Source organism: Oryctolagus cuniculus, chromosome 4 (genome assembly GCF_051225735.1).
Source record: "Oryctolagus cuniculus isolate XC-2025 breed Fujian yellow rabbit chromosome 4, ASM5122573v1, whole genome shotgun sequence".
Lineage (NCBI taxonomy): Eukaryota > Metazoa > Chordata > Mammalia > Lagomorpha > Leporidae > Oryctolagus > Oryctolagus cuniculus.
The window spans coordinates 169,247,464-169,261,879 of NC_142870.1; the positions used below are offsets into that span (position 1 = coordinate 169,247,464).

Consider the following 14,416-nt stretch of genomic DNA (forward strand, 5'->3'; position numbering starts at 1 on the left):
AGAGAACTCCAGAAAAAAATCATACAAAGAAGCCAGACATAGAAGGTCACACCTTAGTCGTTTCTTGTTAAGTGAACTGTCCAGAACAGGCAAACCCATACAGACACAAAGAAAATCAATAGTTGAAGGAATGAGGAGGGGCTGCCTATGGATAGAGTTTGGGGGGGGGGGTGATAAAAAAATGTCCTGCTGTTAATTATTCCCTTCCTATCAGATTTCTAAGCAATTTTGGAAGGGGGCGGCCTTTCCAATTTTCCTTGATTTTTCCAATGAGAAAACATGTGGAAGAAAGTGACTGAGAAATTCCATATCATACAGGAAAGTGGGAAGATGAGAGGTTCTCAGAGTATGGTCTGAAAGGATCCTAAGACCGCTTCAGGGTTTGTGAGGTCAAAACTGTTTCCATAATTATACCGAGATGTTAGTTGCTTTTTTCACTCTCGTTCTCTCACAAGTACACTGTGGTGTTTCCAGAGCCTACGTGGTATGTGATCACTGGTGTTACTGTTGTAACATTTCATGTGTATGTTCTAGAATTTCCTAAAATCGTAAGTTTAGAGTATAAATATGAGTACGAATGTGTACATCTATCTGTCATCTAACACAACTGTTCTCAGTACTTCTGCTGTTTGCTTACCATCTATGGTTACACCAGCCATAATCTTTTTTTTTTGTTTTTACTGCTTTATTCCAATAATGAATTATACACAAATTATAAGCAAATAATGAACACACCAACCCATATTCTGTATTTCTGTAGTACGAATATAGTTTTTCCCATGGTTGGTAATTTTTATTTTTATATTTTTAAAAAATATTTTTAATTCACTTCATGCCTACAGTTTGTATGCCCTGAGATAAACTGTAGACTCCACAAAACACCAAAACATGCTTCCTAATCCTTTTTTTTCACTTTTTTATTTAATAAATGTAAATTTACAAAGTGCAAAAAAAATGTCCTGGAAATAAACAGCTGCAAAACTATCTGAACATACTCAAACCCATGGAATTGCATAGTTTAAAAGGATGACTTGCATCGTATGTGAATTACATCTTAACCTTTAAAGGTTGGATTCCCCCAAACACCCACCGTGGCTTGTTCGGTCACAGCTGTGGTGGTCGACTGGGCAGTTTTCTGCTGCACGCGGTATCGAGGGTTCACTCACCGCTGCATTCAGCTGGCGGCTCTGCTGGGCTGGATGGTTCCCGAAGGCTCATTCATTGGTCTGGAACTTGGTGCTGGCTGTGAGCCAGGACTACTCGGTTGTCTTCCACACTGCCTGTCTGTCTCCAGCAGGGTAGCTGAGTTCTAAGAGAGGGAGAACGGGAGCTGTGGTGCCTTTTAAGAGCCAGGCCCAGAACTGGCTCACATCACTTCTGCTGCCTTCTTTTGGTCAGAGCAAGTACTAGCCAATTATATTCAAGGGGAGGGGAAAGGTGTCTCCACCCTTTTCTTTTCCCTCTTGCTTTATTGAGGCATGATTGACAAATAAAATGTGGATAGATTAAGGTATACAGTGTGATGTTATGATGCATGTATATGTTGTTAAATAAGTACCACAAGCAAGCCAACAGATCCATTACCTCACCCAGTTACCACTTGTGTGTGTGTGTGTGTGTGTGTGTGGTGGGAACTTTGGACATCTCTTCTAGTGAGCTTCAAGTATGTATTATTGTATCTATAGTCATCATGACTTTGGACTAACCACTCCTTTTATTTTAAAGATTTTATTTATTGGCTGGTGCCGCCAATAAATTAGCAGAGGCTAATCCTCTGCCTGCGGTGCCGGTACCCTGGGTTCTAGTCCCGGTTGGGGTGCCAGTTCTGTCCTGGTTGCTCCTCTTCCAGTCCAGCTCTCTGCTGTGGCCCGGAAGGCAGCGGAGGGTGGCCCAGGTGTTTGGGCCCTGCACCCGCCTGGGAGACCAGGAGAAGCACCTGGCTCCTGGCTTTGGATCGGTGCAGCACGCCGGCTGTGGTGGCCATTTGGGGGGTGAACCAACGGAAGGAAGACCTTTCTCTCTGTCTCTCTCTCTCACTCTCTTACTCTGCTTGTCAAAAAAATCTATTTATTTATTTTAAAGAGTTACAAATAGAGAGGGAAAGATGGTGGGGAGGAGAGAGAGAGAGAGATCTTTCATCCACTGATTCATTCCCCAGATGGCCGCAATAGCTGGGACTGGGCCAGCCCAAATCCAGAAGCCAGGAACTCCAGCCTGGTCTCCCATGTGGGTGGCAGGGATTCAAGTCCTTGGGCCATCTTCTGCTGCCTTTAAGGCACATTAGCAGGGAGCTGGATCTGAAGCAGCGCAGCCAGGACTTGAACCAGTCCTCTGATGCAGAATGTCAGCATGGCAGGCAGCAGCTTGGCTCACTGTGCCACAACCCTAGCCCCTTGACTGGAGGAGCAGCATGCGCACACTGGGATGGGAGGATTTGCTAACAATTATCCTTGGAGACAGCCTGCTACAAATGGCAAGGCCCACGTCCCACTGGAGGGATTCTGGATGGCTAGTGGTACCATCACTGGCAGGAGGCAAGTGGCGCACCGGAGCTGGTGACAGAGCAGAGTCCCGTTGAGTTTTTGCACTTCCTATTCCTGAAGTCATTCCCCATCAATGACATGAGTGAACTGGGCTGTGAACAGAAGGAGAGCTGTCAATATTGAAAGACGAGATAAGCAGCCTGAAATAATAAACAAATCCTTGAACCTGCAATGCAACGATGAAGATTATACCCACTTACTAGACCTGTGGTTTGGGAAACTGAGTAAATGTTTGTGCTTCAGTTCCTTATCTATGAAGCAGAGAAAAAGAACCAACAGATACGGGACCACATTTAAGAAGGTGAAAAAGGACTTTGCTGACAGCTAACCTGCAGAGAGGGACTGAGTAGGAAACAGGGGCTGGCACTGTGGCATAGTAGTAGGTTAAGTCTCCGCCTGCAGTGCCAGCATCACATGTGGGCACCGGTTCAATTCCTGGCTGCTCCACTTCCGATCCAGCTCCCTGCTATGGCCTGGGAAAGCAATGGAAGATGGCCCAAGTCCTTGGGCCCCTGCACCCACGTGGAAGACTTGGAAGCAGCTCCTGGCTCTCGGTCTGGCCCAGCTCTAGCTGTTGTGGCCGTTTGGGGAGTGAACCAGCAGATGGAAGACTGATCTTTGTCTCTCACGCTGTCTGTAACTCTGCCTCTCAAATAAATAAGTAAATAAATCTTTGAAAAATATATAGAATATTTGAAAAAAATTGGAAACAGTTCTGCTGGCACACAAACAACTGGACACAAACAACACTCACAGATCATGGACAAAGTTCATACAATGGTAGGTGTAAACACACCAACACTGTGTTATGGGCAAGGCAGAAATAAGGCCCTGCACAACCACAAAAATGAATGATGCTGCCCGTTTACCCAAGACAGCTGTAGCGTGCCTTAATCTTCCTGCATCTTAGATAAAAACTGACAATCACTGAGTTACCTGTCTCCTGACTGCGTTCAGTCCAAACGCGGCCCCTTACCTCTCACAACCTTCTACACAGTCAAAAGCAGCCCCTCCTGATTCCCCAATAAAGGAATCCCCTTTCCCCACCGCATTCCAGGTCGCCTTCTTATGTTGAGCTGTAATGCACAGTCACCAAAAGTCACACTAAAATACACATACTGGCCTTGTTCAAAATACATAAAATATCCACAGTCCAACAACACAATCAACACATATAGTACAGTAACATGTCGATAAGAAATCAATGAGATACATATCGATGATACATCAATGAGAAATAAACTACTGCACTCAGCAACATGAATCTCATCATCTTGAGAAAGAAGAAGCTATACTCCAAAGAAAACATGTTGTGTGCTCCATTTACCAGAAGTCTTTATTTATTTATTTATTTAATTTTTTTGGACAGGCAGAGTGGACAGTGAGAGAGAGAGAGAGAGAGAGAGAGAAAGGTCTTCCTTTTGCCGTTGGTTCACCTTCCAATGGCCGCCGCCGGCGCACCGCGCTGATCCGAAGTTACCATAAGTCTTAAAAACAGGAGGCAGGAATTCCCAGCGTCAGACATCAGCATCCCTGTGGAAGAATGAGGAGAGCCTCCTTGTGAGGGTGATGCTCTGTACCTCCTCTGGGTATTAATTATGTGAAAATTCAAAAGGCTGCGCTTGCAACGTGTGCGCCTTCCTTCATGCATGCTAACTTGAATAAAAAAGAAACAAGCAATACGTTAAAGGGACACAGGAGCAGACACGGGGGAAAAAAAAAAAACACCTCCCAACTGGGGCCAGCGTTGTGGCCTAGCAGATTAAGTCACCGCCTGTGACACCAGCGCCCCACACCGGCACCAGTTCAAGTCCCGGCTGCTCCACTTCCGATCCCGCTCCCTGCTAACGCGCCTGGGGAAGCAGCAGATGATGGCCCAAGCGCTTGGCCCCTGCACCCACGTGGGAGAAGCAGGTGGGTTCCAGGCTCCTGGTCTCCGCCCGGCCCGGCCCAGCTGCAGCAGCCACGTGGGGAGTGACCCAGTGGGTGGAAGAGTTCTTTTGGTCTGTCTCTCCCTTTCTGTCAATGTGCCTTTGGAATAAATCACAATAATCAAATACAAAATAAACTCCTAGTTAGCAGAGCTGGGACAATGCGCGCGACAGAATAATGCAGCGTTGGGTGGGAACCACAGTGTGCAGTGACTGCTGCTATAAATACTGGATAACTGCGGGGGGCGGGGGAATAACTGGGGGGGGGGATAACTGCTGAGGGGGGGTCCTCCCGTGGAGACCCTCGTTCAGGGACGGCAGAAGACGGAGCGCCAGCTAGGGGTCAGCGCGCTCTCGGCTCCAGAGCGCCGGGAGGGCCGGAGGGCCAGGAGCGACGGAGGCGCAGCCGCCCGGACAGCAGTGGGCACAGCCCCAGCCTGGCCGAGACACACGCCGCGCAAGGCGCCTCCCTCACCGGACCCCGCCGGCCGCCTCGGAACGGTCACCGAAGCCAAGCAAGCGCCGAGAAGCCCCGGAGCCAGAACGCGGAACGGGGCGGGGCGGACGCCGGCGAGGGGCGGGGCGGACGCCGGCGTGGGGTGGGGCCGGCGCGGCGTGGGGCGGAGCCGGGCGCGAGGGCGGAGCGGACGCCGGCGTGGGGTGGGGCATACGCGACGTGGGGCGGGGCCGGGCGCGAGGGCGGAGCGGACGCCGGCGTGGGGTGGGGCCGGGCCCGAGGGCGGGGCGGACGCCGGCAAGGGGCGGGGCATACGCGACGTGGGGCGGGGCCGGGCGCGAGGGCGGAGCGGACGCCGGCGTGGGGCGGGGCCGGGCGCGAGGGCGGGGCGGACGCCGGCGTGGGGCGGGGCCGGCGCAGTTCCCACGCCGGCTCCCGGAAGTGGTGTGTTCCGGGACGCCGCGGGGCGGAAGCGGCGTATGGCGGGAGGCTGGGGCGCTGCCTGGGCGGGGACGCCGCTGCTGTTGCTAGACGACGCGGACCCGCTCTCGTCACTTCCTCAGCCCGCCGTCTGCCCACTCGCCAGGCCGGAACCGGGGGGCCCGGAGTCGGGGTAGGCTCGAGAGTTGTCCTCCGAGGTCCCGGACAGCGACCAGCCCGGCGGCGGGAGTCGGGGCCACGCCGCCTGCGGGGAGGAACTCGAGCCGAGGCGGGAAGATGGCTGCAGACAAGCCCGCAGGTGACGCGCGCGGGGCGGCGGCGGGACGCGCGGGGCGGGCGGCGGCGGGGCGCCCTGCGGTGGGCGCGCGCTTCTCCGTCCCTGCTCTGCCTCGGCCGATCTGGCCCACGTGGAGTCTTGGAGCCCCGAGCTCTGTAGTTCAGGACGCGTCCGGGCAGCTCTCTGCAGTAACTCGGCCTGGAGGGAGGACGCGCTGGTTCCGCCGCTCCGCAGACCCGGCGCGCGCGGCTGCCGCCACGGCCGGTGGCTCTCGCTGGGGTGCACCTGCACGTCCCGTGGAAGGAACTTCGCGAGCCCCGCTCGTCTCGGCGGCAGGACGTTTCTGTGTGTGTGTGTGTGTGTGTGTGTGTGTTCCTTAGTTCCCCAAGGTCAGCCGCTTCGTCTTGACGGTGAGAAGAGCGAACACAGTGTCCGTGCTGGCCGCCCTGGTAGGTCCAGATCTCTCCAGTAACTGACAAACGGACTTAGAGACTTCGCTCAGCAGCCACTAGACAGCCACAGATGCACACGGTCTTTTCGAAACATCAGCTTCTGCTAAGGAGAACAGCAGAGAGAAGGGTTAGGCGGTGAGCGTGATGCAGTGTAGTGGAGTTTCGAGAGCGGCCCGGGACTGCCCCTGCAGAGCTGGTGTTCGGGCAGAATTCTGGATGCAGGGGAGGAGAGGGAGGGTGCTACAGGCTCTGCGTGAACTTGGCCTGTGCAGGGGGACCAGCTTCTGTCTCCTGTGTGCAGAGCGCCAGGGTTCCCGTTTCTGCTCGCCTGGAATCACCCTTCTAAAACCTAAAGCACTTGTGGTTTTCAAGCCCTGCCACAGAAATAAAGCCTCTCGTCTTGTTCCTGGATTCATTCGCAAAGCTGGAGAAAGGGATCTGACTCACCGTCTGCCCCGGAAGACTTGCTCTTCAGTCTGTTAGAAGGAGCAGGCCTTTCTTTTCTTTTAAGATTTATTTGAGAGGTAGAGTTACAGATAGAGGAAGAGACAGAGAGAGGTCTTCCATCCGCCGGTTCACTCCCTAATTGGCCGCAATGGCCGAGCTGCACCAATCTGAAGCCAGGAGCCTCCTCCGGGTCTTCCATGCGGGTGCAGGGGCCCAAGGACTTGGGCCATCTTCTACTGCTTTCCCAGGACACAGCAGAGAGGTGGATGGGAAGTGGAGCAGCCGGGACTAGAACCGGTGCCCACATGGGATGCCGGCACTGCAGGCAGCAGCCCTACCTGCTACACCACAGTGCCAGCCCCTGGGCAGGCCCTTCATATTTGCAGTACCATTTGGTAAGAGCTATGTCTAGTTGGAGAATAAGGCCCAGCGCATTTCTTTGGTTGATTTAAGTTTGTAGACCACTTTGCTACCTAAGTTGTAAGGCTTTGGTTTGTATAAAATGGTTGACTGTTCAATGCGACTTCTTGGAATCTGTGTGCTCCACTTGGACTTTCTGGTCCCATTTTCACTCTTATTTTTGTTCTCAAATTGTTTCTTTTCTTATAATGTGATTCAGGACTCCAGCTACAATTATGAGAGAGCTGGGGATTGAAGCCACCATACCGTTCCATTTCCCAAAGTGCCCTTTTAGCCAGCCTGTAAAGGGTTGTCAGTTCCAGCTTTCTCTGCCCGTCCACTGGCTCCAGTAGCTAGCCGCTGGCATGCCTCTGGCGGTTCCATCGGGCGCTGTGTTATTTAGGATGCAGCATTTTCCTCCTGACGTCCTTTCTCTGGGGGCATCCTGAGAGTACTGGATACTCAGGCCTCCCTGCTCAGCCGCCTCCTGCAGCAGCGCGCCCCACCGAGCCGGACTCCATGGCCTGCGTCAGTATGGGAAGCTCGGAGGCGGGGGCTGGAGTCGCCTTTACGGTCCTTTAGACGGCCCCCACGCTTCCCGGTGGTCCAGTCCTCTAACTGGAGGGTGTGCATGTGACTGGGGCACTTGGTGTGGGCCCGCCCAGCAGGGGTGGAGCCTGTCTTCCTTCCAGATCTTCATCAGCACCAAACTGCTGGCTGGGAAGTGGTGGACTGAACCTGACAGTCTGGCAGGGAGTCAGTCCTTGCACCTTAGGGATGATAAAGTAGAGCATGTGGCCAGCACATAGTCCTTAGAAACTCATCTTTGGGTTCCATGTGGTCCTCCTACGCAAGGGAGCCCAGGTCACAGTTCCTGGGGAGGCCGTCACTCCTCCCTTCCCAGCTGTTCTGACCCTCAGGAGGTGTCTGCTCCAGGAGAGTGGTTTCCAAGGGTGGCGCGGCAGTCTTTCTGACTCACCCCTTCCACCTTTCCTGGAGAGGCAGGATGCTAGGGAGTGAGGAAGAGCCGTTTACTGCCCAGCCTTTCCACAGCCCCTTCAGGATCGTTAATGTGAAATGACCCCCGCTGTCTGAATCCGGGTTCTCTGCAAGTCCTAGTATTTTGATGACATTTCCAGCAATGGCAGTTGTGAGAAAGCCTCCACCCAGCCAGAAAATGATCTGCTACCATCAGCAACTATTTTTCTTTTCTTTTTTTCCTTTTTTTTTTAAGATTTTATTTGTTTTACTTGAAATTCAGAGTTGCAGAGAAGCAGAGAGAAAGAGGAGTCTTCCATCCGCTGGTTCACTTCCCAGGTGGCCGCAATGGCTGGAGCTGCGCCGATCCGAACCCAGGAGCTTCCTCTGGGTCTCCCACGTGGGTGCAGGGCCCCAAGCACTTGGGCCATCTTCTACTGCTTTCCCAGGCCATAGCAGAGAGCTGGATCAGATTGGAGCAGCCGGGACTCGATCCGGCGCCCATATGGGATGCTGGCACTGCAGATGGTGGCTTTATCTGCTGTGCCACAGCGTGAGGTGTTTCTGTAAAGTCTACCTGGATACTTTGAAATTGCCTTAACCCAGGAGGTCTTCCTCCTGTGTTTTGTTTTCTAAGTACCTGTTTATCCTCTGACATGTTACACAACCTCCACTTGCCTTCTTAGCTGTGGTATAGATTGCCACACACCTATAGTCTCTTAAGTTTTTTTTTTTTTTTTTTTTTTTTGACAGGCAGAGTGGACAGTGAGAGAGAGAGAGACAGAGAGAAAGGTCTTCCTTTGCCGTGGGTTCACCCTCCAATGGCCGCCGCGGCTGGCGCGCTGCGGCCGGCGCAACGCGCTGATCTGATGGCAGGAGCCAGGAGCCAGGTGCTTCTCCTGGTCTCCCATGGGGTGCAGGGCCCAAGCACTTGGGCCATCCTCCACTGCACTCCCGGGCCACAGCAGAGAGCTGGCCTGGAAGAGGGGCAACCGGGACTAGAACCTGGTGTGCTGGCGCCGCTAGGCGGAGGATTAGCCTAGTGAGCCGCGGCGCCGGCGTGTCTCTTAAGTATTGCATCACACCATCACATATAGCCTGGGGACCACATGGCTCCCTTTATGTTATATGGACAGTAATCTCATCCCGGGTTTACTTACATCTCTCCCATCAGGGAGCACCCACTTTTCAGCTTCCATTTGAGTGGGCTCCATTCGGTGTAGTCCCTCTCTGCTCCTTAGTAAACCGGGCGTTAGTGCTACTCTCGGGATGTGTGGGATTAGATTGCATAATTTGATTCCTCCTTCTAGGGAGGTTTGCTTAGCGGCTGCATCTGCAAGTCTGTCTCGCATGACTTAGGCAGAATTTCCCTTTTGATGACCATTTACCTGAACTGGAGCCACTTCTGTTGGAAGTAAGAGGCTTTCTAGACCTTGTTTTACTAACTCCCCAGGTACCAGTTCCTTTCTTAAATTCTGCACTGATGTATGGGGCCCATCAGATTTTCTGCCTGGGAGAATCGGGGTACAGGGACATGCGAGGTTCTAACCCTTCTTCAATAGGAACGGGGTATTGTCTTGTATAAGCTTTCTCTCCCGATTGTTTGCTTCCCTCCCCCTTTTTGAGGGGGAACAGAGGGGTCAACTGCTTCATCAAGCAGGGAGCGTAATCTGTTTCTTCTAAGGATGGAGTTTTGTCGTTCACATAGAAAACTGGAGCTTGGCACACTCAATCTTCGTCTGAGCCACACTTGGGCCAAAAAACAGAAGGTTCACAAATGGAGTCTCTAGACAAAATAGGACAGCAATATTTAATCCTTTTTGCTTTTCTTTGTTCCTGGTCTGAGGAGCATCCCCCGGGGCCCCAGTACTCTCTCCCCTGTGAACTGTCGGGGGTGTCAGAGGGAGCCTCTTCACCCGCCTTGGCCTGGAATTCTTATTCCCCATTTTGGCTGGTGAGTGTCCCTGTGCTCTCTGTCTCCTGTAACGGAGGTCTGTTGCACACCGCGGGACCCACTTCATCTGTCTCCGGCTGGTTCCCTTGCTGGATGATGGAACCGCTGGCGGGGACTCCACACGCTCTTCCTGTCTAAGATACCCCTCAGCCACACAGACTCGGCGTGCAGAAGTACCCAGCCAGCCAGCAAGGCCGTACTTACAGCCCGGCTTCTCCTTCCTTGGCTCCTGCACAGGGTTGCCTGGTTGCCATGTGCTTTTTCTTTTCTGTGTCGCCTCCATCGCCTTCCTAACGACAGCCTCAAGCCTTTCTGTGGTTCTGCCGGAAATGGGGCACGCGGACCTAGCGGCCACGCAGAAATCGGGGGGGTGTGTCTCCCCCTCTGCCAGGGGCCGTTCCACGCTTGCACAGAGAGCCTGGGAGAGCCCCCAGGTCTGTGGGAAACACCCTCACCTGTCTACTCGAGGTGGACTAGCGCAGTGAAAGCAGGCTGGTGTCAAGGGCAGCAGGAGCAGGCAGTTTAACCCAGCCCGCAGGTCCCTCCCCTGTGCTCACTGGCTGAATACTAGGGGGCGTACAGTCTTTCTGAGGGCATCTCAGTTACAAAGTCACCTTCCTCCTTCCTTCTCAGTGTTTCAGTGTCCTCCTGGGAGTTGATCACTCCATGGCATCCTGTTTGCCTAGTGAATTGTGCTGCATCCGCAGGTCATCCAGCAGTAACTTCCATTCTGTGCTGGGAAATGGATCACCAGACATTTTCTTACATCTCCATTTCAACTACTGTGTTCCAGCCTTTACCTCTTAATATGCTGTATTTTTAAAAATATTTATTTATTTGAAAGAATTGCAGAAAGGGAGAGGTCTTCTATCCGCTGGTTCACTCCCTAAATGGCTGCAACAGCCAGGGCCAGACCAGGCCGAAGCCAGGAGCCAGGAGCTTCTTCCAGGTCTACCACATGGGTGCAAGGGCCCAACCACTTGGGCCATCTTCTGCTTTCCCAGACCATGAGCAGAGAGCTGGATCGGAAATAGAACAGCCAGGACTTGAACTGACCCCCGTATGGAATGTGGCTTTACCCACTCTACCACAACTCCAGCCCTCATGTGATGTATTTGACTTAAAGTGAACAACAGGCGAGAGTTTGTTGCTGTCCATTGCGTTCTCACTGCTGTCTTTATGTCTAAAACACTCCTTGAATCATGTCGTTCTACCTGTAAACTTGAGACTGTACTGTGTTTGGGGGCATCAAGTCTCTTCCTCTTTAATGCAGTTTGTGAGCCTCTTCGCTCTTTCCCACAGATTTTGTGTTTCAGTCCATCCAGCTCTCGACATTAGAAGTGACTCCCCTGCAAAGTGCTGTGGTCTAGATGTAGCTTGAGTGTGTTCCCACAAGTGTGCAAGAGCTGGACGCTTGCTCCCGTGTGTTGATGTGAGAGACGGTGGCATCTAGGAGGTGGCGTTTGTCCTACGACTGAAGAGTGAGTCCGCCTGTGTCCCGTATGAGAGTGCCTGTGGTCAGTACCCAGCTCCAGCTCTGGCTCGTGACCTCAGTTTCTGGCATGTACAGCTTAGGATGCGGCCGAGGTGGCTCAGGTAATTGGGTTCATCCAAATCAGATGGGAGACCAGCTGAATTCCTGGCTGCAGCTCCAGTCTTTGCAGGCATTTGGGAAGTAAATCAGCTAGCTGAGAGCTGTCTGTCTGCCTCTCTTCCTCTCATATAAATATAGGCAGGACCTAGTGGAAGGTAGGTAAGTCCCTGGAGCAGTGCCTTTTAGGAAGGATTAATATAGTTCTTGCAGGACTCTAGAGCTATTATGAAAGAGTTAACGTGCTGGCATTGTGATGTTGCTCCTGCGTCCCATATGGGTGCTGGTTCATGTCCCGGCTATTCCACTCCAGATCCAGCTCCCTGCTAATGGCCTGAAAAAGCAACAGAAGATGGTCCAAGTGCTTGGGCCTTTGCCACCCACGTGGGAGACCTGGATGAAGCTCCTGGCTCCTGACTCCTGGCTTCAGCCTGACCCAGCACTGGGCAGTGCAGCCATCTACGGAGTGTACCGAAAGATGAGAGCTCTCTCTCTCACTCTGTAACTCTTTGAAATAAGTAAGTGAATCCAGCCGGCACCACGGCTCACTAGGCTAATCCTCCGCCTAGCGGCGCCGGCACACCGGGTTCTGGTCCCGGTCGGGGCGCCGGATTCTGTCCCGGTTGCCCCTCTTCCAGGCCAGCTCTCTGCTGTGGCCCGGGAGTGCAGTGGATGATGGCCCAGGTGCTTGGGCCCTGCACCCCATGGGAGACCAGGAAAAGCACCTGGCTCCTGGCTCCTGCCATCGGATCAGCGCGGTGCGCCGGCCGCAGAGCGCCAACCGCGGCGGCCATTGGAGGGTGAACCAACGGTAAAGGAAGACCTTTCTCTCTGTCTCTCTCTCTCTCTCACTGTCCACTCTGCCTGTCAAAAAAAAAAAAAAAAATAAGTAAGTGAATCCTTAAAAAATACTGAAAAGAAAATATAAGAGAACTAATCTGGCCCCTGAATTCTCCAGGCTTCGATCTCACATGGGATCTCTCCTTGTTGCACACGCTGTCACCATACTGTTGTCTATTGTGTTGTGAGCTGTCAGCTGACACTAAACACGTAGGGCCCACCTGGTCTTGTACTTTGAACTTCCAGAATTATAGCTAAATAAACCTCTGTTCCTTTGTAAATAAAATTTATTTACTTCATTATTTGAAAGGCAGAGGGACAGCCTGAGGTCTCCCATCCAGGGGTTCACTCCCTAAATACTTGCAACAGTCAGGGCTGGGCCAGGCCAAACCCAGGAGCCCAGAATTCTACCCGGGTCTCCCACGTGGGTGGCAGGGACCCATGCATTGAGCCATTATCGGCTGCGTCCCAGAATTCTTATTAGCAGGAAGAGGGCATCAAGAGCAGAGCTTGGACTTGAACCCAGGAACTCTGATAGGGGATGCACGTGTCCCAAGCAGCTGCTTGACTGCTTGCCCAGGGGCAAGTACTGTGCAGCATGTTAGACCTCCTTCTGCGACCCTGAATCCTACTTGGGACTGGTTAGAATCCTGGCTGCTCCACGTCCAATCCAGCTCCCTGCTAATACACTTGGGAAAGCAGCAGGAGACGGCTAAAGTGCTCAGGCCCCTGCCACCCAAAAAAGACCTCAAACCTCATTTTTTAAAAAAATATGTTTTTTATTTATTTGAAAGAGTTACAGAGAAAGGTAGATTCAGAGAGAAAGAAAGGTCTTCCATCCGCTGGTTCACTCCCCAAATTACCACAATGGCCAGAGCTTGAGCTGATCCAAAGCCAGGAGCTTCTTCTTTGTCTCCCACGCAGGTACAATGGCCCAGGGACTTGGGCCGTCTTCTACTGCTTTCCCTAGCGCAGTAGCAAGGAGCTGTATCGTAAGTGGTGCAGCCAGGTCTTGAACCAGACCCACATGAGATGCCAGTGTCACAGGTGGTGGCTTACCCTGCTATGCCACAACGCCGGCGCCTTGCATTTCTTCATAAAGGACCCAGCCTTGGGTACTCTGTCATAGCAACAGAAAATACGCTCGTGCATGGAACGCTGTCTTGAGTTTCTGAGCTGGAATGCCCTTCTTTACATCTGGTGAACACTTCTCTCATGCAGAATCTTAGCATACTGACTCCTCTCTGAGCTCCTGAGGTCAGTCCTTAGCCTGGAGAGTCTCTCTGTTCGCAATTCATTGAATAAAGATCTTTTTCTCTCCCCCCCTCCCAGCTCTGTCTTTCAGGTAAATAAAATCTTATATAGTATGAAAGACAGGGAAATAATGTAAGCAAAAAATATGATTTCAAGTTGTGTAAATACTCTGAAGAAAAGCAAAATGAGAGGGAGCTTAGAGGTTAACAGTGAGGACTCTTTTTAGATGGATTGGTTAGATAAAGCTCTTTTAGTGGTGACCTTTGACCTTCAAGAGCCAACCATCTGGGAGAAGAATGACTCAGGCAGGAGAAGCAACAAATGTTTGGAACCCTTGTTGGAAAGTGTTTAAAGAACACCAGGAAAGCCTCGGAGGACCTGGACTTCGTGGCAGGCGTGCTCTAGCTCCAGTGCCCAGGGCTAGGGCCGCCAGAGAGGAGCCACTCAGTGCATACTTAGCTCCGCATGGCGAGAAAGGAAGTCGAAGCTGTGGCAGGAGCTGGGGTTTGTCCTCAGGCTTCATGGGCCCTGGAGTTCATTTTCACTCAAAGGAAAACACGGGGAGTTTTCGACAAAGGTGTTGTGGTGTGATCTCTGTTTTAACTGAGCCAAAATGGTAGGAGTTTGGACCTCGAGGTTTGAAATCTGATGGCCTGGGTTTGCTCTAACTGTACCACATATGTGACTTTAGAATATAAGGAGCTTTGGCTGGCGCCGCAGCTCATTAAGCTAATCCTCCGCCTGCGGTGCCAGCACACCAGGTTCTAGTCCCGGTCGGGGCCCCGGATTCTGTCCCGGTTGCCCCTCTTCCAGGCCAGCTCTCTCCTGTGGCCCGGGAGTGCAGTGGAGGAT

At 52.5% G+C, this 14,416-nt stretch overlaps 1 protein-coding gene and 1 long non-coding RNA gene across 8 annotated transcripts in view; one reads left to right on the forward strand and one right to left on the reverse strand.

Annotated features, from left to right (window-relative positions):
* Nucleotides 1-3,865: 3,865 nt before the first annotated feature.
* LOC138849440 (uncharacterized) lies at nucleotides 3,866-5,065 on the reverse strand. 2 transcript variants are annotated; one of them, XR_011388310.2, is made up of 3 exons: nucleotides 4,950-5,065; nucleotides 4,445-4,574; nucleotides 3,866-4,076 (listed from the first exon to the last, which is right to left on the reverse strand). It is a non-coding gene; the product is annotated as an uncharacterized LOC138849440 (long non-coding RNA). The 2 variants fall into 2 exon arrangements; XR_016232145.1 differs by lacking the exon at nucleotides 4,445-4,574 and having other exon boundaries at nucleotides 4,950-5,054.
* A 251-nt stretch (nucleotides 5,066-5,316) lies between these two features.
* The window catches only part of CNOT10 (CCR4-NOT transcription complex subunit 10), an 83,092-nt gene continuing 73,992 nt past the window's right edge, over nucleotides 5,317-14,416 (forward strand). For 5 of the 6 annotated variants that reach the window (XM_070072908.2, XM_089331221.1, XM_051818530.3 and 2 more), the window contains exon 1: nucleotides 5,331-5,670. In XM_070072908.2, the coding sequence (XP_069929009.1) occupies nucleotides 5,649-5,670 (22 nt within the window). In that variant the 5' untranslated portion in view covers nucleotides 5,331-5,648. Of the gene's footprint in view, nucleotides 5,671-14,416 lie in introns of all 6 variants that reach the window. The other variant, XM_008266104.4, reaches the window with a different exon arrangement.